Source organism: Scomber japonicus, chromosome 17 (genome assembly GCF_027409825.1).
Source record: "Scomber japonicus isolate fScoJap1 chromosome 17, fScoJap1.pri, whole genome shotgun sequence".
NCBI classification, from domain to species: domain Eukaryota; kingdom Metazoa; phylum Chordata; class Actinopteri; order Scombriformes; family Scombridae; genus Scomber; species Scomber japonicus.
The window spans coordinates 7299322-7325596 of record NC_070594.1 but is presented as its reverse complement, the minus strand read 5'-3'; the positions used below and the strand labels follow the sequence as shown (position 1 = coordinate 7325596).

At 43.6% G+C, this 26275-nt stretch overlaps 1 protein-coding gene across 1 annotated transcript in view; it reads left to right on the top strand.

The window, feature by feature from the left end:
• col12a1b (collagen, type XII, alpha 1b) overlaps positions 1-26275 on the top strand; it is a 214510-nt gene that overhangs the window by 33173 nt on the left and 155062 nt on the right. Inside the window, exons 13-21 of the mRNA XM_053337464.1 lie at positions 4868-5137; positions 11145-11411; positions 13092-13284; positions 14692-14801; positions 17924-18085; positions 18247-18366; positions 18850-19014; positions 19894-20040; positions 22839-22978. Coding sequence (XP_053193439.1) covers positions 4868-5137; positions 11145-11411; positions 13092-13284; positions 14692-14801; positions 17924-18085; positions 18247-18366; positions 18850-19014; positions 19894-20040; positions 22839-22978 — 1574 coding nt within the window. The remainder of the gene's footprint in view (positions 1-4867; positions 5138-11144; positions 11412-13091; positions 13285-14691; positions 14802-17923; positions 18086-18246; positions 18367-18849; positions 19015-19893; positions 20041-22838; positions 22979-26275) is intronic.

Genomic DNA, 26275 nt, shown 5'->3' with positions numbered 1-26275 from the left:
GGAAGGAAGGAAAGGTACGCTCTTGTTTACATACTTTAGCCTTCTCTAAACTGAAGCCTTATAATTTGATCAGTCCTCCTCTTCCTCCTCCTCCTCTTCCTCCTCCTCCTCTTCCTCCTCCTCCCCCTCCTCCTCTTCCTCCTCCTCCTCCTCTTCCTCCCCCTCCTCCTCTTCCTCCTCAGCATTCATTCACAGTTATTTCCAGCAGTCTGCCGTCTATAGGAAAGTGAGCATATGTCTGCTTGTGGTGGCGGAGGGAGTGAGATTTGGTTTCAGTTGGTTAAACAAATCTAAACCTTGAGGAGTTTTTGGCTTCTGTGTTTCTCGGCAGCAGCAGTCGGAGTTGAGTTGAGGTCAGGCAACAAGAAAACGTCTGAAAACACTTCGACACTGTCAACAGAGAGTTTGTGTGTGTTTATATGATTTTGATTTATCATCTGTTTAAGAACTGGTTTCAGAGTGAGCACAGCGTTGCAAAGTGAAGTCGATAAGGTTGGAGTCTGAGGAAAGGGTTAACCCTCCTGTTGTCCTTGAGTCAAGGAAGGAGGAAAGGAGGGAGGAAGGGAGGGAGGAAGGGAGGAAAGGAAAGGAGGGAGAAAGGGAGGAAAGAAGAAGGAAGGAAAGGAGGGAGGAAGGAAGAAGGAAGGAAAGGAGGGAGAAAGGGAGGAAGGAGGTAGGATGGAAGGAAGGGAGGAAAGGAAAAAGGGAGGAAAGGAAAGAAGGAAGGAAAGGAAGGAAGGAAGAAGGGAGGAAAGGAAAGAAGGAAGGAAGGAGGGAAGGAAAGAAGGAAGGAAAGGAGGGAGAAAGGGAGGAAGGAAGGAAAGGAGGGAAAGAAGAAGGGAGGAAAGGAAAGAAGGAAGGAATAAGGTAGGAAAGAAGGACAGAGGAAAGAAAGAGAGAAGGAGGGAGGGAGGAAAGAAGGAAGGGAGGAAGGAATAAGGAAGGAAAGAAGGACAGAGGAATGAAAGAGAGCAGGAGGGAGGGAGGAAAGAAGGAAGAGAGGGAGGAATAAGGAAAGGAGGGAAGGAAGGAAAGGAGGGAAGGAAGGGAGGAAAGGAAAGAAGGAAGAAGGAAGGAACGGAGGGAGGAAGGTGGGAAGGAAAGAAGAAGGGGAGAAGGGGGATGGAGGAAGTACAGATGGAAGGAAGGAAAGGTGGAAGGAAGGGAGGAAAGGAAAGAAGGACAGAGGAAAGAAAGAGAGCTGGAGGGAGGGAGGAAGGGAGGAAGGAATAAGGAAAGGAGTGAAGGAAGGAAAGGAGGAAGGAAGAAGGAAGGAACGGAGGAAGGAAGGTGGGAAGGAAATAAGGAGGGAAGGAAAGGGGGATGGAGGAAGTACAGACGGAAGGAAGGAAGGAAGGGAGGAAAGAAGAATAAGACGGGGTCAATTTGACCCGGGAGGACGACACAAGGGTTAAACTAGGGGCTAAAACTCACAGTATGTTTGGAACCTGTCCTGTTTTCCTAGCGTTGCTTTGTGCAAACTAAATTATCTCGTTTAAACAAGTCACAGTGGAGCAGTAATATCATTCCCTCTTTTTTTTCTTTCTTTTTTCTTTTTTTCTACCTGTTTTTACCACTGCAAAGAGAAAAGGGTATTTTCTTTTTAACAATAGTCGCCCAGTTAGCAACACCAGAACAACATGTTGGTCATTACTGTTAAAGTCTGACCAGCGGAGCCACTGAAGGGAAAATACGTTTCTCCTGAAGGTCTTAAAGGCCCTGAAGGGGTCATAAAAATCACAAGAGTTCATTTTGGAAGGATATATTTTTTATCCTGAGGGTCATGAAATATAGAAGTTATGTAATGTTCAAAATCCAAAGGGTTCATGAATGTGTTTATTTGAATTTGTGTTACCAATTAGATTTTCATATTTTTTCCTAATTTTGGCGTTGGATAAAATTGGGGGCACCAGAAATCTCATTTTAACCCTCCTGTCGTCCTCCCGGGTCAAATTGACCCCATCTCTTTTGACTGTTCCTTCCTTCCTTCCTTCCTTCCTTCCTTCCTTCCTTCCTTCCTTCCTTCTTCCCTCTTTCACTATTTTTTCCTTCCTTCTTCCTCTCCTCCCCTCTTTCTTTGCTCCTTCCTCCTTCCACCCTTCCTTGCTTCCTTGGTTTCTTCTTTCCTTCCTTCCTCCCTCTCTTCTTACTCCTTTCTTTCTTTCCTTGCTTCCTTCCTTCCTTCCTTCCTTCCTTCCTTCTCTCTTAAATTCCTTCCTCTTTTCGTCCTTACTCCTTTCCTTCCTTCCTCGCTTCCTCCTTTCCTCCCTTCCTCTCTCCTTACTCCTTCCTTCCTTCGTCCCTTTCCTTCTCTCCTTACTTCCTTCCTCTTTTCCTCCTTACTCCTTTCCTTCCTTCCTTGACCTGAGGACACCAGGAGGGTTAACATTTCTAGTAGTTGAATATTCTTATTTGGACTGAAGTGAAGAAGTGTCTAGTGAAGCAAAACCACCAACTGAAATGAGTCAAATGAAATCTTTAGGAGTGAAATGAGACACTGGATACCAGATTTTGGAGGATGTTTAAAGGATAACTCAGGTTTATGACTACTACTAGGAGTTTCTTTTTACATAATTATGAAGAATTATCTATCATAATAACATTTAACTCACCGGTTTAATGAATGGGATCGAAGAACTCAGCAGGCCAACATTCATCACAGTGACTAAAATAAAAATAATATAAACCCAGAATAATAAATAAACAGCAAATTTCCTTTAAGTTAGAAAATCATTTGTATATTTTTAGAGTTCATAAAACCTTCAAGAAATAAAAAAGTGATGTTACCAAGGTTACCAAGCTACTTAAAACCTTAATAAGTTAACTTGAGCATGAAAAATGTTAAATTCATAGTGAACAGTGAATCAAGGAGGGTTGGACTGTGTAATTATAAGCTGATGAAGTAAAGCTCTCTCTCTCTCGTGAACTACAACAAGATAAATGTCTTCCTGTTGGCTCAGTGGACACTTTTTGGTCCGTCCGGTTCCTGCCATGGTTTATGTCTTTCCCACTCACATGTCTCCTCCTGTCTCCTGTCTCCGTCTGCCTGCTCCGTTCACTCTAATGAGGCAAGAAATGTCCTTTTAGAAATATGTAAGTCTGGACAGCTCCTAACATGTGTTTCACCATCCCCCTTTCTTTCCTTCCCTCCTTTCCTTCCCTCCTTTCCTTCCTTATTCCCTCCTCCCTTCCTGCTGTCCTCCCTCCTTTCCTTCCTTCTTCCTTCTTTCCTTTCCTCCCTTCCTTCCTTCCTTCCTCCCCTCCTTTCCTTCCTTATTCCTTCCTCCTCCCTTCCTGCTTTCCTCCCTCTTTTCCTTCCTTCTTCCTCCTTCCTTCCTCCCTCCCTCTTTTCCTTCCTTCCCTCCTTTCCTTCCTTATTCCTTCCTCCCTTCCTTCTTTCCTCCTTTCCTTCCTTATTCCCTTCTCCCTTCCTGCTTTCCTCCCTCCTTTCCTTCCTTCTTCCTTCCTCCCTTCCTTCCTTCCTCCCTCTTTTCTTTCCCTCCTTTCCTTTCCTTCCTTATTCCCTCCTCCCTTCCTGCTTTCCTCCCTCCCTCCTTCTCTCTTTCTTTCCTCTGTCCTTCTTTCCTACCTTTCTTCCTTCCTTCTTTTCTGTCCTCCCTTCTTCCTTCCCTCCTTTCCTTTCCTTTCCTTTCCTTTCCTTTCCTTTCCTTTCCTTTCCTTTCCCTTCCTCCCTCCTTTCCTTCTTTCCTTTCCTTTCCTTTCCATGGTTTATGTCTTTCCCACTCACATGTCTCCTCCTGTCTCCTGTCTCCGTCTGCCTGCTCCGTTCACTCTAATGAGGGAAGAAATGTCCTTTTATAAAATATGTTTTAAAAAGCTCCTTTCAGTCTGGACAGCTCCTAACATGTGTTTCTCTAAGTCCTCTCTGCCCTTTATAGCTGTGGCGAGCCGCTCGGTTCTGCTGTCCACTTGATGACCTTTTAATGGTTTCCATTTAAAAGAAATAATCTATTCTGCCAGCACATTCATTCAAATGGCTCCTTTGTTTTAAAGGGATGAGATGGATTTATTAAAAAAAAAAAAAGAAAGAAAAACCTGACAAATACTGGCAGGAAGATGTGAGGAACCCAGACTGTATGACTTTATATAATATTGAAATTGTTCACAGTTGAGTTTCAAAACGTCTGTAGTGAGATGAAAGGAAATTGGGGATCTTGGGGTGCAAAGTCTGGAGAATTTGTTGATCCCGAATCTAAAAGAGCACACAAAAATGGTTCAGATACAATTCTCCTGTTGTCCTCGAGTCAAGGAAGGAAGGAGGAAGGGAGGGAGGAAGGAAGGAAGAAGGAAAGAAAGGAGGGAGGAAGGGAGGAAAGGAAAGGAAAGGAAAGAAGGAAGGAAGGGAGGGAGGAAGAAAGGAAAGGAGAGAGGAAGGGAGGAAGGAAGAAGGAAGGAAAGGAGGGAAGAAGAAAGGAGGGAAGGAAGGAAGGAGGGAGGAAAGGAAGGAAGAATAGTAGGAAAGAAGGACAGAGGAAAGAAAGAGAGAAGGAGGGAGGGAGGAAAGAAGGAAGGGAGGAAGGAATAAGGAAGGAAAAGAGGGAGGAAGGGAGGAAGGAAGAAGGAAGGAAAAGAGGGAGGAAGGGAGGAAAGGAAAGGAAAGGAAAGAAGGGAAGGAAGGAAAGGAGGAAGGAAGGAGGGAAGGAAAGGGGGATGGAGGAAGTACAGATGGAAGGAAGGAGGGAAGGAAAGGGGGATGGAGGAAGTACAGACGGAAGGAAGGAAGGGAGGAAAGAAGAATAAGACGGGGTCATAAATATAGAACCACTTCTAACTTTTACCTGGTACTGAACATATAATCTTATTTTTTCATAATCTACAATAATCCCTTCTTTTTTTTTTTCTTCAGAGGTTGGCCCTCCTAAAAACTTGGTCACCAGTGATGTCACCGACTCCAGCTTTGCAGTTTCCTGGACGCCGGCTCCCGGGAACGTGAAGATGTACCGCATCCGATGGAAGTCGCTGCTTTCCGAGGAGACTGGAAATAAAATGGTGCCAGGAAGTGAAACCAACACGGTGCTGGACAGTCTGAGTCCGGAGACCCTCTACCAGGTCTCTGTGGTCGCAGCCTACGGTCACAAAGACAGCGACCCACTCACGGGACAGGAAACCACTGATGGTAAGGACGCGGAGCCAAGCAGACACAGACATTAGTGAACGTTGGTTAAAGTCAATGCCATCACATTACCTAACTCGTGGTGAGACCTGGCTCACAAGATGCTTCATGAGTCCAAAGAAAAAAAAAGAAAAAAAAGAAAGAAAGAAACAGGAATATATAAATCAAAGACCTTTTTTTTTAAGATTATAAAGAAATATTGAACAGTTAGCTGTAAGTAGGCCACAGTTGGGAATAACTGATAGAATAAACAGCACATATATAAGGGCCTGGTCTTAAAGGAACAGTACGTATAATAGCAATATATTCCTCCATTCCCCTTTCTTCCCTCCTTCCTCCTTCCTTTCCTTCCTTCTTCTTTCTTTCCTTTCCTCCCTTCCTTCCTCCCTCCCTCCTTTCCTTCCTTCCTTCCCTCCTTTCCTTCCTTATTCCTTCCTCCCTTCCTTCTTTCCTCCCTCCCTCCTTCTCTCTTTCTTTCCTCTGTCCTTCTTTCCTACCTTTCTTCCTTCCTTCTTTTCTTTCCTCCCTTCTTCCCTCCCTCCTTCCTTCCTCCCTCCTTTCCTTCCTTCTTCCTTCTTTCCTTTCCTTCTTCCTTCCTCCCTTCCTTCTTCCCCCCTTCTTCCTTCCCTCCCTTCTTCCTTCCCTCCTTCCTTCCTCCCTCCTTTCTTCCTTCCTTCTTTCCTTTCCTCCCTTCTTCCTTCCCTCCTTTCTTCCTCCCTCCTTTCCTTCTTTCTTCCTTCTTTCCTTTCCTCCCTTCCTTCCTTACTCCCTCCTTCCTTCCTTCCTTCCTCCCTTCCCTCCTTACTCCCTCCTTCCTTCCTTCCTCCTTTCCTTCCTTCTTCCTTCCTCCCTTCCTCCCTCCTTTCCTTTCTTCTTCTTTCCTTTTCTCCCTTCCTTCCTTCCTCCCTCCTTCCTTCCGTCCTCCCTCCTTTCATTCCTTCTTCCTTCCTCCCTCCTTTCCTTCCTTCTTCCTTCCTCCCTCCTTTCCTTCCTTCCTTCTTTCCTTTCCTTTCCTTTCCTTTCCTTTCCTTTCCTCCCTTCCTCCCTCCTTTCCTTCTTCCTCCCTTCCTCCCTCCTTTCCTTCTTCCTTCCTTCCTTCCTTCCTTCCTTCCTTGACTCGAGGACAACAGGAGGGTATATTCAAGAAGTCGTTTCTCTGATAAGTTTAATTTTAATGTCCTGCATCCACATACAGTCTAGCGGTTAGGGGTCAGTCCAGTTGTTTAAAAGTCAGTGGTCAAGCCGTGAACTCATTTCTTCGACTGTCAGAGGGAAGTTTTCTAAAAGCTTTTAGTGTATCCTCAGCGTCAAACATTTGGCAGCGAACACTTTGTTTTGATTACGAGGCAGCGCGCCATATGAATGTAAGTCAAAGTCGATTCGATACTTCCTTATTTCAAACAGACATTCTCGGCGCTTGCACAATCACACTGTTGGCTCCCTCCAAAAGGTTTCTCCTTTCTAGTCAGTGGAAAAAATCCAAATCTAATTAAGATTTTCAATTTTGATTCTTTTCAAAGTATAATTCGTAGTGACAGTGGTGACAGTTTTGCTGTATTATTCACCTAGAAATAATCCTACTCAAGTCCGAGGAGAATATTGGTACAACGAGCGTGTCCTTTGAATGAAGCACCGTGAACAGCGTACTGACATATTGCATCAGTGGCAAGACACACTGTAAAAATTTCAACACATTCCTCGCTCCATATGCACACATGGGACATCTCTGGTGGAGAAGGTAGATTGTTTCGAGCACCTTGGTGTCCGAAAAGCACCCTCGGACGTTAGATGAGAGCGTCCTGATGTGGAGGGAAGATCATTACCTGGTGAAACAGCATTAAATAGGACCTCAAGGCTCTACAGAAGGGTGTTTCCTCGAGTCAAGGAAGGAAGGGAGGGAAGGAAGGAAAGGAAAGGAGGGAGGAAGGAAAGGAAAGGAAAGCAAAGAAGGAAGGAAAGGAGTGAGAAAGGGAGGAAGGAAGAAGGAAGGAAGGGTTCTACAGGAGATTTACCTCAGGTGCTCCAAGATTTAACCCTCCTGTTGTCCTCGAGTCAAGGAAGGAAGGAAAGGAGGGAGGAAGGAAGGAAGAAGGAAGGAAAGGAGGAAAGGAGGGAGGGAGGAAAGAAGGAAGGAAAGGAGTGAGAAAGGGAGGTAGGAAGAAGGAAAGAAAGGAGGGAGGAAAGAAGGAAGGGAGGAAAGGAAAGAAGGAAGAAGGAAGGAAAGGAGGGAGGAAGGAGGGAAGGAAAGGATTGAGAAAGGGAGGAAGGAAGAAGGAAGGAAGAAAGGTAGGAAAGAAGGACAGAGGAAAGAAAGAGAGAAGGAGGGAGGGAGGAAAGAAGGAAGGAAAGGAGTGAGAAAGGGAGGTAGGAAGAAGGAAAGAAAGGAGGGAGGACGGAAGGAAGGGAGGAAAGGAAAGCAAAGAAGGAAGGAAAGGAGTGAGAAAGGGAGGAAGGAAGAAGGAAGGAAGGGTTCTACAGGAGATTTACCTCAGGTGCTCCAAGATTTAACCCTCCTGTGGTCCTCGAGTCAAGGAAGGAAGGAAGGGAGGGAGGAAAGGAGGAAAGGAAAGGAAATAAGGAAGGAAAGGAGGGAGGAAGGAAGAAGGAAGGAAAGGAGGGAGGGAGGGAGGGAGGAAAGGAAGAAGGAAGGAAGGGAGGAAGGAATAAGGAAGGAAAGGAGGGAGGGAGGAAGGAAGGAAGGGAGGAAGGAAGGAAGGGAGGAAAGGAAAGAAGTAAGAGGGAAGGAAGAAGGAAGGAAAGGAGGAAGGAAGGAAGGAAGGAAGGAAGGAAGGAAAGGAAAGAAGGAAGGAAGAAAGGTAGGAAAGAAGGACAGAGGAAAGAAAGAGAGAAGGAGGGAGGGAGGAAAGAAGGAAGGAAAGGAAGGAGGAAGGAGGGAAGGAAAAATGGAGGTAAGAAAGGGGGATGGAGGAAATACAGATGGAAGGAAGGAAGGTATGCGGTGCTCTACAGGATCTTTACCTCAGGTGCTCTAAAGATTTAAGGAAAGGAGGAGAATCATTAAAATCATTAAAATCATTAAAAATCCCAAACCAACCGGATAACCACCTTTTCCTCCGAGCTGCGGTCGGGATAAAAGAACCCAATACCAAGACCAGCACTGACAGGCTCAGGAAGATGTTTCACCCTCAGGCCACCATGATCCTAAATGAACTCACTGCCCCCACCACCCAACCCCCACCCCAAAAGCACACACATGTATCTCTTCCTATAAACTCTTTTTAAGGGACTCATTTTGAGGAGTTGGCAGGATTACATTTCACTGTAATTATATCGTCTATTGTTACATATGAAAAACTGTTTTGATTGACTGTTGAATTGATCGGACAGGCCACCCAAAAAACACGACGACATGCAACCAACCAAACGAACCGAACGAACGAGCCCGTGCTAGTACATATTGTTCCTCGATGCACACGACGTCCAGCAGAATTAGCTTCACAGATTCGCTTGAATCAATCAACACATTGAGAAGAAGTTGGATGCCATGTTTCTTTCCGCCAATAAAACAAAACCTCTCGAGTGAAATCAAGAAACTTTCCTTGGGATCATTAAATATACACATTATTCCCTTCCCTTGTTTTTTTCTTTTTTTTTTTTTTTTTTTTAACCCAATTGCAGAATCATCGGAATAAGCTCATTGCATTTTATAGGGCTTCAGTTCTTTCGAGGGAAAAGGAAAAATGTGGTTAGCATTTCCTCCCCGATTAATCACTTCTGGGTTGATGCCTAATTCATAACCAATTAGTTCTGGCATGAAGCTGATGCCTGCCTGCCTGCCTGCATTTATGATGAATCCATAATCATTACTGAAGGAACATGAAGGGAAAACCGCATTTAGCCTGAAAGTAACAAGGGATAAATTGGTTTTAGGGCTTATATTGAAAATAATTAAATGATTATGGCTGTTTAGTCTGAAGGAGGAGATTGCGCAATACAGAGCTGCTCACACACACACACACACACAACATATAAACTGACTGTTCTGTATGGTAAAAAGTTAAAAAGTGACAAATACACAAATGAAGGTTAAAGACTTGATTAGGTGGATTGAACAGAAGGAGACTGAGTGTTGAAAATCTATTTTATACAAGACACATCTTTATATCTTAACAGTCAAACACAGGTTTTGTCTTTTTTCTACATCTATTTCCCAGCTTCAATACTTTTTCATAGTCAATCTCAAACAAATTAATATATTATAATCAGCTAGTCAGTGGCATATATTGAAAATAATTAAATGATTATGGATGTTTAGTCTGAAGGAGGAGATTGCGCAATACAGAGCTGCTCACACACACAACATATAAACTAGACTGTTCTGTATGGTAAAAAGTGGCAAATACAAAAATGAAGGTTAAAGACTTGATGGTAGAAGGAATGATGTTTAAAATGAGGTCAATTGAACAGAAGGAGACTGAGACTAATCTATTGACACATTTCTTTAACCAGTAGACAAGATACATCTTTATATCTTAACAGTCAAACACAGGTTTTTATCTTTTTTTCTACATCTATTTCCCAGCTTCAATACTTCTTCATAGTCAATCTCAAACAGCTAGTCAATGGCATCCACCTCTAATATGATGAATATGTTGATTGTAGAGTTGTTTGATACTTTATTGGAGCTCTGCTGAAAGCCTTTGATCCTGAACTGAGACATTTTAAAGCCTAAATATATGAAAAAGCATGAGAATATTTTCCATTTAAGTCTGTTAAGCTTTCCCCCCCCCCTCTACTGATAAGAAGAATACATTTGGCAGTATCTGACTATAGCAATGTCCAATTTAAAGACTATGACTCATTTTTATCTATCAGTTTACAGACCAAAGCAGTTACTAAGATCTCTGAATAAATAAAAAAAAAAGCTCCAACTTGGCAGCGTGCAAGAGGCAGTCAGGCCAGGTTCGTCTAATTTACCCTGAAGAGAAAAATGGAGGCTAGTTTTAAAATTACAACCCATTTATTGGTTGTAAATAACACCTTTGCCTACCATTTTTACCTCCAAATAAACGGGTATCTAATTGAGCATTGAGCCTGGGGGGCTGGGGGGGGGTTGAGGGGGCTGGGGGGGCTGGTGGGGCTGGTGGTTTACAAGGTCTGAACAGCTGATTGCTCGTGTTTGTTGCCACATTGGACCAAACTTTGGTAATTTGGTCACCATGTTCAGAAACCTCAGCAGCCCATAACCAATAGAACCAATGGAAAGAGCTTGTTAACCCTCCTGTTGTCCTCGAGTCAAGGAAGGAAGGGAGGAAGAAGGAAGGAAGGAAGGGAGGAAGAAGGAAGGAAGGGAGGAAGAAGGAAGGAAAGGAGGAGGGAAGGGAGGATGAAGGAAGGAAAGAAGGAAAGGAGTAAGGAAGGGAGGAAGAAGGAAGGGAAAGAAGAAGGAAGGAAGGGAGGAAGAAGGAAGGAAAGGAGGGAGGAAGGAAGAAGAAAGCAAGGAGGAAGGAAGAAAAGAAGGAAAGGAAAGAAGCAAGGATGGGAGGACGGAAATGAAGGAAGGATTGAGGAAAGAAGGAAGGAAGGTAGGAGGGAGGGAGGAAACAAAGAAGGAGGAAGGAAGGGAGGAAGGAAATGAAGGAAGGACGGAGGAAAGAAGGAAGGAAGGTAGGAGGGAGGGAGGAAACAAAGAAGGAGGAAGGAAGGGAGGAAGGAAATTAAGGAAGGAAGGAGGAAAGAAGGAAGAAAGGTAGGAGGGAGGGAGGAAACAAGGAAGGAGGGAGGGAAGAAGGAGGAAGGAAGGACAGAGGAAAGAAGAAAAGGACGGAAGGAAGGAAGGAAGGAACAAATAGTAAAAACAGACAGGGTCAATTTGACCCGGGAGGACGACAGGAAGGTTAACTGAAACTCAAGACGATATAAACAGTTCTTCTCGAAAGATATTAACCTTTAACAAAAACATCATTTTAAATTCTTGTTGGTCTCTCTTACACTCTTACACTCTTACACTCTGGATCCTGTTTTAAAAAAATCTCCTCTTTGTTTTCAGCCTCTGCTGACGGTAAACGGCTGACCGTGTCAGACGAGACCGAGCGCACCATGAAAGTCGCGTGGACGCCGGCGCCAGGCAAGGTGGCCAACTACCGTCTGAAGTACGCTCCCATTACCGGAGGCAAAGAAGTCGTCCTCAAGATCCCCGGAGGCGTCACCTCGACCGTCATGAAGCGCCTGCAGGCCATGACCACTTACAACATCACCGTTCACCCCATCTACAAGCGCGGGGAAGGAAAAGCAAGGCAAGGAGTAGGAACGACACGTACGTTGGTCCATAATTCAACCCTATGAGAAACACTGCAGAAACATGTCCATCTTAACCAAGACGTTTAAACCTCAGTCCTGTCTTAAAACGTTATTGTTGGTGGAATGAGACTTTAAAGAATCTGCTGCCACGGTGATTTCAGGTTACTATGGATACCGTTAGAGCAGAGGTGTCAAACAGTCCAATTTGATCTGATGTGGGCCGGATCATTAAAAAGATGGAGGGAAGGAAGGAAGGAAGGAAGGAGTCAAGGAGTGAGGAAAGAAGGAAGGTAGGAAGGAAGGACAAATGGAAGGAAGGAAGGAAGGAAGGACGGAAGGAAAAGGAGGAGGAGGAGAAGGAAAGATGGAAGGAAGGAAGGAAGGAAAGAGAAGAAGGAAGAAAAGATGGAGGGAAGACAGGACAGGTGGAAGGAAGGAAGGAAAAGAAGACAAAGGAAAGATGGAAGGAAGGAAGGAAAGAAGACAGGAAGAAAAGGAGGAAGGAAAGATGGAAGGAAGGAAAGGAGGAAGGAAGGAAGGAAATAAGACAGGAAGAAAAGGAGGAAGGAAAGATGGAAGGAAGGAATTAAGTAACAAAGAATGAAAAGAAGGAAGGAAAAGAAGACAGGAAGAGGGCCGGGGCAGACCCCTTGGCGGGCCGGTTCTGGCCCACGGGCCGCATGTTTGACACCCCTGCATTAGAGTTAAAGGCACTTTTGGGATTATAGCTAAATTGTTTTTTGGCTTTTTGTAATATGTCGCTATATACAAACAGGCTTGAACTCAAAAACCTGAAAACTGAGATGAGCCTATTTTTTTTCTATCATTCCCGTTGTTGACCCTTTATTCTCTGAGGTTTGGAAAAAGCCTCCATAACATCACATTTTTATGCAAATCCTTCAATTTGGACTAAATTGTTGGTGTCCTCAAATCTCCTCCATGCTAAGTCAGCAAGTATTTTTATTTGCTGATATTTGCCTGCATGGACATCCAGAGCTTGGCCAGTCTCACTACTTCATCTACTTCCAAACTATTCATAGAAAGAGAGAAAAGACATCTATGACTTTGGGTTAAGTTATTAAAAATTCTCCTAAACTCAAACAATCCCCTTAAGGTCAGGACCGAGATGAGTTCACTTCTATCTCAGCTGGATGTTTTCACATTTAATGTCAGTATTGTGAAACAACCGGAGGAACCTGGCTTGTTTGATGAAATTGACACTTGTTTCTGGAGAAATTTTAAGACATGTCATGCTGTCTTGGACACAAATGTGATGCTATCATCCAAGTGGTAGATTTTTTTTTCCCATTGCTCCACCAAAAATAAGATTTTAAGGTCTAACTGTAAGTTTAAATGACTTGTTAAGATGAATATTTCTCACACTACAGGTGCTGCAATGCTGCAGAGAAGCGGCATCCTTTTCACCAGAACACTAAAATCACAGTTAAACACATGCTCAATCACACGCTAGCACTACTAACACACAGCATGACACTGGGCTTTTTAATGAATGACACCGGGTTCAAGGAATTGTATTATGGACTAATGAGAAACTCGCTTGAATGTGGTGTGGCTGATCTTTAAAAAAAAAAAAAAAAAAAAAAAAAAGAAACCTTCTGGCTAAGAGTTGGAGTTATGTTGAATTTTACTTTGCACAAGTTTGTCCTGAAGTTCTGGGCGGGTTCTTCTATTTCAGTGTCGCCCTACAAGTCTCCCAGGAACCTTCAGACCTCAGAGCCCACCAAGACCAGTTTCAGAGTCACATGGGATCCATCTCCGGGAGAAGTTAGGGGATACAAAGTGACGTTTCACCCATCTGGGAATGATGTGGACCTTGGGGAACTGCTTGTCGGCCCCTATGATAACACCATTGTTCTCGAGGAACTGAGGTGAGATTTCCTCATTAATTACTACCTTACTGCCTTTTTTACAGCCCTAGCAACCACCTAGTAAAGCCCTAGCAACCACCCAGAACATAATCAGAGAATTGCCCAGAAATATAGATGATACACATTAGGGTAAAGAAGACAAGTCAGGTACACAGCATGTTTCTAAATTACCTGAGCTAACCAAACTTGCTGAATGATGCCCTTTTGATTACCTTTACCACCCTAGTGACCACCTAGTACAGCCCTAGCAACCACCCAGAACATAATTGCCCAGAAATATAGATGATACACATTAGGGTAAAGGAGACAACTTGGGTACACAGTATGTTTCTAAATCACCTGAACTAACCAAACTTGCTGAATGATGCCTTTTTGATTACCTTTACCACCTAGCAACCACTTAGTGTAGCCCTAGCAACCACCCAGGACATAATCAGAGAATTGCCCAGAAATATAGATGATAAAGATTAGGGTAAAGGAGACAACACAGGTACACAGTATGTTTCTAAATCAATCACCTGAACTTGCTGAATGATGCCTTTTTGATTACCTTTACCACCCTAGCAACCACCTAGTACAGCCCTAGCAACCACCCAGAACATGAGAGCAAGCACATTGCATCTACCTGGAAACGCCCTAGCAACCACCCCAAACACTGTACCACCTAGCCAACCCACCACAGCCTCTGTGAAAGTATCGGCCACATAGCAATACCCTAGCGAACATTTTTGAACATACTTTCAAAAATGTGGTGTTGCTCAGGCAGCTACATGTGCATTCTCTTAAAAAAATATCTTCAAGTTATTACTAATATAATTTTTTTTTGTGCAACTTACTGAGTTGTGTTCACATTTTTCAACATGAAATTTATTCTCAATATGATTATCTCACTATAATTTAACCAAATTGCATTAAGGGAATAGGAACCATTTTGACACAGTTTCAAATCCATTATCTGTAAAGTATTAGGCTAATAAAGCCACCTGGATTTTTACAAACTTTTCCGTGTGCAGTTTCATATTACTAGCCGTGAGTCAACACTTTGGACGTCGAATGCTTGAGTCAAAGTCAAAAGTAAAAGCTGTAGAAGTTGCAGAAGATCCAGTAAAAGTTTTCTTGTTACGAGTTAATAGCCGTCATTTAAAAAAAAAAAAAAAAAAAAAAAAATACATCCATCCAGCTGCTGGGTAACACAAAAATACCCAAATCAACAAAAGAGTGCCTGTATGCTGCTAAAATAGTCAGAGTGGTTGAAACATTGTGATATCCATGTTTGATTGAAAGACTTTGGGAACAATTTAATCAATCTTAATCTCTTTACTCATGTACTATGTCTGGCATCAAAGTCTTCTAATGCGGATTATGAAAGACTAATGGAGGTTTATGTGATTTCCTTTTCCCCCTCAGGGCAGGAACAAAGTACTCTGTGGCAGTATTTGGGATGTATGATGGAGGACAGAGCATGCCTCTGTCCGGAGAGGAGAAGACGACTCTCTCTGACGCTCCTGAGCCTCCTAATCCCGGTCTTTCTGGTAAAAGCTGATAACTCCTCACCACACACCACACCGTACGTTACACTGTATTAGCAGCTTATGAGCGGAGAGGCCTGCAGACGAGACGCTCTCAGATCCAAGTCGTTTCAGAGCAGCAGATGAGAATGGTCTGACTTCAAAATGCCGCCCCGAGATCAGTGCCAGAGAGTTGAATTATTTGTTGTCGAAGGGAGTTACTATCACTGTCGCTGTTGAGTTGCAGACTGGAATTAGATACATACGAATTTAATTAGTACAAATTATTTTGTGCTGCTTGGCTCCGTGTTCGCTAACCTCCCTCATATCTCGTTTGGAGTTTGATTTGGAGCTAACTGACACGCCATTTAATAGAAATGTACTGGAGTGTTGACACTAACATTTATGAATTGCCCGTTTGGACATTTGAACGCAGCTCCAGACCGGCTCACATAGTTGCCAGCGCGTGGGCAGCCGCCTCATGACTCGCTGAGCTTTTAATGGTTTCGCCACATAGATACGTCTTCATTAGCTCCCAATGACTTACTGCTGAGCTCAATATCTGCTGCCCAAATGTTTTTTTTTGGTCATGCAAAAGTAAATATTTCCCATTTTTATGTTGTCTGAAACGGAAAAAAGGGGGCTCTGCTTGCAATTACAGAATATTTTATGATTCAGAGTGTTAGCTGCCATCGAGACGCATGCGGCTAGGAAAATGTTATGCTTTTCATAAGACCCCGAGGAGGGGCTGACCCTGAGCAGAAATTCCTGCTGTAATGGGGAGCAGACACGGTGACCGACTGCCCACGAAGCGAGGAATGGGCCAGGATGTTCCACCGAGGTTCCTCTCACAGATCCTCACATATTAAACAGCAGCAGCAGCAGCAGCAGCACAGCAGCTCTCCTCACATGGCAGGCTGCTTAGTGGAGGCTTTAAACCAGACTTTCTGACAGGTCCATATGGTCTGGCAGAACTGCTTCGAGGCATCCTTCATATGTTGCAAAAACTTTATTTTTAACAAGTCGTTAAATGATTTATTCCTTTTTTAAAACTTCTTATTTCAACAAAGTGTGAAAACCCGGACTGAGAAGTGAGAAAATGTAACTTGTTTCCAGCAATATTCAGATGAATTATTAGACGTGGAATAAAGAGTAGAAAGCCTCGAATAAAGTCACATTTCCTAAATTTATTATTATTTTTGCCCTTATTAGTAGATAGTCAGTAACGTAGAGGCTGGCAGGAAACAAGCAGAGAGAGAGAGAGAGAGAGAGACAGAGAGAGAGAGAGGGGGAGAGAGAGAGAGAGAGGGAGAGGGAGAGAGGGGTATGACTATGCTGGACTCAATCCAGGGACGCTGCCAGTATGAGACATGAGCTGTAACCGCTCAGCTATGGGGCGTTCCTTAAATATTCACATGAAGGAAACACTGGGAATAAAATCATATTTGTGTATTCACTGTCATTATTTAATTTATAATGACATTTTTAACCCTCCTGTTGTCCTCGACTTGACTCAAGGAAGGAGGGAAGGGAGGAAGGAAGGAAGAAAGAAGGAAAGGAAGGAGGAAAGGAAAGGAAAGGAAAGGCAAGGAAAGAAGGAAGGAAAGGAGGGAGGAAGGAAGGAAGGAAGGGAGGAAAGGAAAGAAGGAAGAAGGAAGAAAATGAGGGAGGAAAGAAGGAGGGAAGGAAGAAGGGAGGAAAGGAAAGAAGGAAGGAAGAAAGGTAGGAAAGAAGGACAGAGGAAAGAAATAGAGAAGGAGGGAGGGAGGAAGAAGGAAAGAAAGGAGGGAGGAAGGGAGGAAAGGAAAGGAGGGAAGGAAAGAAGGAGGGAAGAAAGGGGGATGGAGGAAGTACAGATGGAAGGAAGGAAGGAAGGGAGGAAAGAAGAATAAGACGGGGTCAAAAATTTAGCTTTTTCCAAATGTGGATTTATCTGATGAGAGGTTTCAGTGAAAGTGACGTCCTTAGATAGAAGAACTAGCTGACTCAATGTTGACACGGTGACTTTTACGGCCAGTTTTTCTCCGAACACGTCAGGTTATCTGAAAACGATGGTTTTCTCGATTATTGGAAGGCAAACGTTATTTCTTTTATGTGTTTGAGGCGACGTCAGCTCCTGGCCTGAGCGCAAAAACAACAAAAGTCAGAATTGCTGAAGGTTTCTGGAGAACACCAGTGATTTATATACCACAGTCAGACCGAGCTGGATATTTATTTTCTGAGACTCAAACCCAGAGACACTGGATCCAGCAGTCGTCTGCAGCATATTAGATGCCTCTTAAAGCTGCCTCTGTTTATGACATCTGTTTTTATTAATGAATGTCGGAGGGACACATGAGCATGTTGTTTACCGGCCGGCGGTGGTATAACTCAAACAGACTGTGGCCAAGCATCCGACTCAGTTCCTTTTAGCATCAAGCATCTGTTTCTGCAGCCTGCTAAATAAGAACAAAAAAAAAAAGAAGAAATTAAATCAATTGTCTCCTAACCTGTTTTCAATTGCACACACAGGGGCCAGCTTTTTAATTGCTCTGCATCCGCTGGGCTTGTCATCCTAGAAAAAAGAGGAAGAAAGCAACTGTTTTTCCACCCAAACAGGTGCCTGGAATAAGAATGGGCAGTATCATTTTTTGGGGGGAAAGCAGGAAGTCCTCATATATCACAGTATCAGAGAGAGAGAGAGGCTGACTGCGGCGGCTGTTGGAGAGGACAGCCAGAAACGAAAAAAGGCCACAAGGCTGATTCAACGCTGGATGTAAAAAAACGGGAGAAGAAGAAGAAGAAGAAGAAGAAGAAGAAAAAGGGCCCAGAAGAGAGAGCAGTTAATCCTGCCGAGCAGATTTTGACAGCTGTTACACAATATGTTATGAATGTGAATAATTTGTGTTGCATAATGCTGTGTAATACATTCTGCTGTATAAACATCTTCCACTTGTGATTGTGAGACTTTTTGTGATGTACTCCTTCTATTCCCTGATGTCTCTCAAAAAAAAAAAAATCCTCTGTTGCACATTTTTCTGTCATTTTTCCTCATGGTGCACATTCATCACTGAACGGACCCTCGTGGCGGGCGGGTGGGCGTCCGTTTGGTGTGTCAAGAGTCTCGCTTATCGTCCCCTCCGCCTCTCTCTCTCTCTCTGCAGGCAATCAGTGTGTGACCACTGCGATGGCCGACATCGTGCTGCTGGTCGACGGCTCCTGGAGTATCGGCCGCATCAACTTCAAAACCATCCGCAACTTCATCGCTCGTATGGTCAGCGTGTTTGACATCGCACCTGACAAAGTCCAGATTGGTAATGATGTCACTTCTATTGCTACTTCCTGCTCTTACTGCAATGTTTTCATCCATCCTCCATCTTGTATTACTGTTTTACTACTCTTCTAATAATACAACTCGTGTAACTACTCAGGTCTTTTTTTGGTCTTTTTACTCATGTCTGTGTCTTCTCTGCAGGTCTGGCTCAGTACAGTGGAGATCCGAAGACCGAGTGGCACCTGAACGCCCACCCGACCAAGGAGTCTCTTCTTAATGCCATCGCCAACCTGCCGTACAAAGGAGGAAACACCATGACAGGTGAGTTAACCCTCCTGTTGTCCTTGAGTCAAGGAAGGAAGGAAGGAAGGGAGGGAGGAAGGAAGAAAGAAGGAAAGGAGGGAGGAAGGGAGGAAAGGAAAGGAAAGATGGAAGGAAAGGAGGGAGGAAGGAAGGAAGGAGGGAGGGAGGAAGGAAGGAAGGAAGGGAGGAAAGGAAAGGAAAGAAGGAAGAAGGAAGGAAAGGAGGGAGGAAGGAAGGAGGGAAGGAAGAAGGGAGGAAGGAAAGAAGGAAGGAAGAAAGGTAGGAAAGAAGGACAGAGGAAAGAGAGAAGGAGGGAGGGAGGAAAGAAGGGAGGAAGGAGGGAAGGAAAGAAGGAGGGAAGAAAGGGGGATGGAGGAAGTACAGACGGAAGAGAACAAAACCCTCCAAAGCTGTAATTGCTCAAGAAGTGTGACAAGTAAATAGAATATTTATTGAGCATGCTTTTATTTTGGTAATTACTTTGTTATTTCTGTCACGCAGGAATGGCTCTGAACTTTATCCACGATAACAACTTCCAAATCAACGTGGGAATGCGTCCTGAATCCCGTCGGATCGGTGTCCTGATCACTGACGGAAAGTCCCAGGACGAGATCGTCTTCAACTCACAGAAGCTGAGAGACAGCGGCATCGAGCTCTACGCCATCGGTAAGTGTTACTACGTCACTTTGATCTTTAACCTTCATGTCGTCCTCCCGGGTCAAATTGACCCCGTCTGTTTTGACTCTTCCTTCCTTCCTTCCTTCCTTCCATCTGTCCTCCTTGCCCTCCTTCTTTCCTTCTCTCCTAATTTCCTTCCTTCATTTCCTTCCTCTTTTCCTTTCTCCCTCCGTCCTTCCTTCCTTTCCTCCCTTCCTTCTTTCCTCTATTCCTTCCTTCCTTCTTCTCTCCTTTCCTTCCTTCTTTCCTTCCTTCTGTCTGTCCTTCCTTCTTTCCTTTCCTTCTTTCTTTCCTCTGTCCTTCCTTCTGTCTGTCCTTTCTCCCTCCTTCCTACTGTCCTCCCTTCCTCCCTCCCTCCTTCTTTTCTTCTGTCCTTCCTTCCTTTCCTTCTTTCTTTCCTCTGTCCTTCCTTCCTTCCTTCCTTTCTCCCTCCCTCCCTCCAACCTACCTTCCTTCCTTCTTTCCTCCGTCCTTCCTTCTTCCTCCCTTCCATTTATCCTTCTTTCTACCTTCCTTCTTCCTCCCTTCCTTCCTTGACTCGAGGACAACAGGAAGGTTAACTTACTCCTCCTCACTCACACCTCCCTCCTTCCTTCTGTCCTCCCTTTCTCCCTTCCTCCTCCTTCCCTCCCTCCTACCTACCTTCCTTCCTTCTTTCCTCCGTCCTTCCTCCTTCCTTCCTTCCTTCCTTACTTCTTCCTCCCTTCCATTCATCCTTCTTCCTCCCTTCCTTCCTTCCTCCCTTCCTTCCTTGACTCGAGGACAACAGGAGGGGTTAACTTACTCCTCCTCACTCACACTACATATAAATATGTTTCATCTTGATTTTGAAGCTCAGTTCTGATGGGACATTTTTTTGTCTCTCAGGTGTGAAGAACGCCGACGAGAATGAGCTGAAGTCCATCGCCTCCGACCCTGACGAGATTCACATGTACAACGTCAACGACTTCCAGTTCCTGGTGGACATAGTTGACGAACTCTCCAACAACTTGTGCAACAGCGTCAAGGGTCCAGGTAGGAAATGAGTCCAGATAGTGTCATAGATATGTGATATGTGAAGATTAGTAGATATGATATGCATGCAAAGTGCGAGCTGGAAATGTGAGGTTAATTTTTGAAATAAATAGGCCAATCAATATATGTTTTAAGACATTTATCAAATTTAACAGAAATTAGTTGTAATTTGTTTCACATTTGTTGATTCTGATCAACGTGATTAATGATCCAATTTGGTAAAAATGTTCCCCCAGATTGCTCCAGCCTCATAAAAAAATGATTCAATACTTATTTTCAAGGAGGCTTAAGATCAGTGAGGCGTTGTATTCATTTGAATTAATAGTTGTCACGATGTTTTCTTGACATATAAATGAATCCATTCACATTTTATTTTCTCTATTGTTGAGTTTCGAACACATTTTCTTTGACGAAGTGTTTTGACTGCAGCCCGGTCGCTGCTGTTTGCAGCTGTGATTACAACCTTTAGTCTCTGAATGCCGCTGAGTCAGAATTACACCTTTTAGTAATTACTGGTAGAGGAGGTCAGATGGAAACTTTGTGGCTTCAGAAAGTACAAAACCAGTTTTTTAAGACTTGACAAGCAGACATTTTTTCCAATTTTTACTGCAGGATTTCAGTGAGTTTTACAGGTGCTCCAGGGCTTGAAAAGTTCCTCTGTTTATGAAGGACGACATAAACCTTCCCCACTTCACGTAAAGTCATAATTATCAGCTAAGTTACACTTCTCTCTGACAGCTGAACAATGAAACTAATGACTGATGACAGATGAAGAGGAGGAGTCATGCAGTCAATGTTTAACCCTCCTGTTGTTCTTAAGTCAAGGAAGGAAGGAAGGAAGGAAGGGTGGGAGGGAGGGAGGGAGGAAGGGAGGAAGGGAGGAAGGGAGGAAAGAAGAATAAGACGGGGTCAATTTGACCCGGGAGGACGACACAAAGGTTAAAGTTTAGTCAGGAATAAATTCTACTATAAGAAATATAACAAGAGAAGATCAGTTTTGGAGAAGAGATTGAATGATAAAGGGGAAGAGATTGAAAGATAAAGGGAAGAGATTGAAAGATAAAGGGAAAAGATTGATAGATAAAGGGGAAGAGGCTGAAAGATAAAGGGGAAGAGATTGAAAGATAAAGGGAAGAGATTGAAAGATAAGGGGAAGAGGCTGAAAGATAAAGGGAAGCGATTGATAGATAAAGGGAAGAGATTGAATGATAAAGGGAAGAGATTGAACGATAAAGGGGAAGAGATTGAAAGATAAAGGGGAAGAGATTGATAGATAAAGGGGAAGAGATTGATAGATAAAGGGGAAGAGATTGATAGATAAAGGGGAAGAGATTGAAAGATAAAGGGGAAGAGATTGATAGATAAAGGGGAAGAGATTGAAAGGTAAAGGGAAGAGGTTGAAAGATAAAGGGGGGAAGAGATTGATAGATAAAGGGAAGAGATTGATAGATAAAGGGAAGAGATTGAAAGATAAAGGGAAGAGATTGAAAGATAAAGGGAAGAGACTGAAAGATAAAGAGAAGAGATTGAAAGATAAAGGGAAGAGATTGAAGTATAAAGGGAAGAGATTGAAAGATAAAGGGAAGAGATTGAAAGATAAAGGGGAAGAAATTGAAAGATAAAGGGGAAGAGATTGATAGATAAAGGGAAGAGATTGAAAGATAAAGGGAAGAGATTGAAAGATAAAGGGGAAGAGATTGAAAGATAAAGGGGAAGAGATTGATAGATAAAGGGAAGAGATTGAAAGATAAAGGGGAAGAAGGGGAAGAGATTGAAAGATAAAGGGAAGAGATTGAAAGATAAAGGGAAGAGATTGAAAGATAAAGGGAAGAGATTGAAAGATAAAGGGAAGAGATTGAAAGATAAAGGGAAGAGATTGAAAGATAAAGGGAAGAGATTGAAAGATAAAGAGGAAGAGATTGATAAATTTGGTACATTTCTTTCTGACAATCTCGATTATTTCACCAGACGATCAAAAGCTGGTGCAGCAGGGATCCAAACATCTGATGGAAACTTTCACATTGAAAGTATTTTTGTCTGTAAATCAGTTTAAGGAGGAAATACAAAACTGATTTACAGCACAGCTGGGGAAAAACATTTTTCAAAGGAAGCCTGACTTAAAATATACAGCTCACAGCTTCACTGTCAGAAGGAGAAGCAAAGCTACATTAGCAAACCGCAGCATTTTAACCCTCCTGTTGTCCTCGAGTCAAGGAAGGAAGGAAGGGAGATGGAAGGAAAGGAGGGAGGAAGGGAGGAAGGGAGAAGGGAAGAAGGAAGGAAAGGAGGGAGGAAGGGAGGAGGAAAGGAAAGGAAAGAAGGAAGGCAAGGAGGGAGAAAGGGAGGAAGGAAGAAGGAAGGAAAAGAGGGAGGGAGGAAGGAAGGAAGGAGGATGGAAGAAAGGAAAGAAGGAAGGAAGGACAGAGGAAAGAAAGAGAGAAGGAGGGAGGGAGGAAAGAAGGAAGGGAGGAAGGAATAAGGAAGGAAAGGAGGGAAGGAAGGAAGGAAGGAAGGAAGAAGGAAGCAAAGGAGGGAGGAAGGAGGGAGGAAGGGAGGAAAGGAATGAAGGGGAGGAAATACAAAACTTATTTACAGCACAGCTGGGGAAAAAAAATTTTCAAAGGAAGCCTGACTTAAAATATACAGCTCACAGCTTCACTGTCAGAAGGAGACGAGGAGACAAGGAGACGGCACCATGACGACGGAGGAGGAGGCAGATTTGTGGCGGCACAGTTCAACAGTGTGTGAAATATTCGACATGTCCGATCACATTCTGGCTCGTCTTTGCTCCGTTTCAGAGACCATACTGGCTCCGCCCACCAACCTGGTGACGTCTGAGGTGACCCATGAGTCCTTCCGAGCCACCTGGATGCCACCCAGCAGCCCCGTGGACAACTTCCGCATCGTCTACATGCCGGCGGCCAATCCCACACAGGAGGTAAGATCAGCTTTTAATCGACTTCAGCTTCAGATTGGATCCATAAGAGAGATGCTTAGTTTAACCCTCGTGTCGTCCTCCCGGGTCAAATTGACCCCGTCTTATTCTTCTTTCCTCCCTTCCTTCCTTCCTTCCGTCTGTACTTCCTCCATCCCCCTTTCTTCCCTCCTTCTTTCCTTCCCTCCTTCCTCCCTCCTTTCCTTCCTTCCCTCCTTTCCATCCTTATTCCTTCCTTCCTTATTTGCTTCTTTCCTTCCTTCCTTTCCTTTCCTTTCCTTTCCTTTCCTCCTTCCTTTCCTCCCTCCTTTCCTTCCTTCCTTCTTCCTTCCTCCCTTCCTCCCTCCTTTCCTTCCTTCTTTCCTTTCCTCCCTCCTTTCCTTCCTCCCTCCCTTCCTTCCTTCCTTGACTCGAGGACAACAGGAGGGTTAAGCTTAAGTCCTTCAGTAGCCGAATTTAAACAAAAACAAATGAGAGGAAACAGGAGTTTGAAGCCACACACTGAGTATAAAGATGGACGTAGCGAGGTGTGACGTCACCTGTTGGGTTTCATTGGAGGTTTGAAGCCCAGAATTGCAGGTTTATGGTTGGCTGGGTGTAAATAAGGCGTGAAGGGTGTTGCCTCCTCCCGCCACCTTGGACTGACACAAACACTTTCTGAAATGACCACCAGCACACTTGGGCCTGAATTTAGAGATTGAGGTCATAAATGAATGAGTCAGTATTTCTAGAGAGAAAGTTGAGGCATGTAGCGACTATCGGTGGCACTTGAAAGGTACTTCATACTCAAAACAAGGTCTCCACTGCTTCATTAAAACCATGTAACCATAAGATAATATACATTTACAATTTTACATTTCAATTACCAAGTTATAATACATATAGTACAATAAGTTTATTTTATTTTTGTGACACAATTTATACACTGACGCAGTTTCAAAGTGCTTTACATACAATATAACATCAAAATGAGTTTAAAAAAACAAGATAGAGGTCAACTTATTGGAAAAAAAAGCCTCATCCTGTGGCTTGGTTGCTCAGTTGCCATGGAGATGATAATCAATGATCACCTGTTCATCCACCATTCCATTTCTTGTGCTACTTAAGTGAGTTTCTACTTGTTCGTTGTCATGGTGACGCTTGATTCCAAAGAGCAGCAGTGTTATTTTTTAAAAAAGCAAAAAAACAACCCACTTTTTGACACTCAGCAGTTTCTTTCCTCTTTAACTAATGGCTCAGTTCATATATATTAGGATCTAATCACCAAACCTTCAGTGACAAATGATAAAGGACATTTACAACAACTTTTTTATGACAATTTACTGTCATACTGTTATTTCCAAAGTCTTCTTCCAAAGACTTTCCTTCCCTCCTTTCCTTCCTTCCCTTCCTTCTTTCCTTTCCTCCCTTCCTTCCTTCCTTCCTTCCTTCCTTCCTTCCTTCTTCCTTCTTTCCTTTCCTCCCTTCCTTCCTTCCTTCCCTCCTTTACTTCCTTATTCCTTCCGCCCTTCTTTCTTTCCTCCCTCCCTCCTTCTCTCTTTCTTTCCTCTGTCCTTTCCTACCTTCCTTACTTCCTTCTTTCCTTTCCTCCCTTCTTCCTTCCCTCCTTCCTTCCTTCCTCCCTCCTTTCCTTCCTTCTTCCTTCCTCCCTTTCTCCCTCCTTGCCTTCCTTCTTTCATTTTCTTTCCTTTCCTTTCCTTTCCTTTCCTTTCCTTTCCTTTCCTTTCCTTTCCTTTCCTTTCCTCCCTTCCTCCCTCCTATCCTTCCTTCTTCCTTCCTCCCTTCCTTTCTTGACTCGAGGACAACAGGAGGGTTAAGACAGCACTAAGGTAGCAATAATCAAAAAATGACAGGAGGGATGTGAATGGATGTAAACATTATTTCTTCTTCTCTCATCTTAAACCAGGTTTAACTTATAAGGTAAAGATAACTCCATCCCTGTTTTTAGGATCAACTTTTAGTCTATAGAGGCTTAAATAGTCAAACAGCACTCAATGAATGTTTCATAGAGCTTGGTTAGTGTGAGCTGCCCAGTAAGCTTCCTGGTTCGTAAACTTTATGTTCACCATCTGTTAGCGCTGGACGGGATCCTGAATATGAAATAGCATCTTGTTTACTTATTAATTCCCTTTGGCCTCCGCTGAACCCGACTGAACCCCGAACACAGAGCTGTTTTCTTTGTTTCTATCTGCGACCTTGAACCACTCAGGTGAGATTTACTGCTTCAATAATGACAGTTTTGTCATTCACACGAAAAAAACAGACTAATTGATAGTTAAATCCCCTCCTGTGGTTTAATCCTCTCCTCTTTGTCATCCTATCTGGCAAACCTCACGACGCAGGTGAAAAAAAAACCTTTTCAAAGTGTTTCCACATACTCAGGTCTGGCTTTTATTCAAAGCCGTGTTTATTTGGCTCCAGGATTTTGAAATCTGGATCCCAGTTGTTTGGTGAACCTGCATTTAGTTTACACTTAACCTCTTGTCAGTCCTGTCTTTAAAAAACAGAGTACTGGGTCTTTTCCATCCTTTGTGCTTTTATTGGCCGTTGTCAGATGGAGCCTGTGTGATTATAATCGAGCTCGTCTGAAATCGAGCACAGTTTCCTCTGGATCCACTTAGTTTAACGTTATAGACCTCACAGTGGGTCGGGGCTCCTCATCGTTACGGCCTCTCGCTTCCTCCGGGTGTTTACGTTGGGCCGTAAAGAATGTATTTACTAAAGAATATGATATACATGATATTTACACGCCGGATGTTTAGAGTTCAGGTTTAATCTCACAGTGATTCACTAGCGATGCGAGGTGGAGCCAGTAGAAGGAGGAGGGTCAGGGGTCAAGGGTCAAGGCTAACGTTGCTATGCTACATTAACAGGAAATGAAACATAACGTATTACTGTAAACTATTTATATATTATAGAAGAAGACTAAGATCTAGCAGACCCCGTCTTATTCTGCTTTACTCCCTTCCTTCCTTCCTTCCGTCTGTACTTCCTCCATCCCCCATATTCCCTCCTTCCTTCCTTCCGTCCTTCCTCCCTCCTTTCCTTCCTTCTTCCTTCTTTCCTTTATTCCCTCCTTCTTTCCTTCTTCCTTCCCTCTTTTCCTCCCTCCCTTCTTCCTTCCCTCCTTTCCTTCCGTCTTCCTTCTTTTCTTTCCTCCCTTCCTTCCCTCCTTCCTTCCTTCCTTCCTCCCTTCCTCCCTCTTTTCCTTTCTTCTTCCTTCCTACTTTCTCCCTCCTTTCCTTCCTTCTTTCCTTTCCTTTCCTTTCCTTTCCTTTCCTTTCCTTTCCTTCCTTCCTC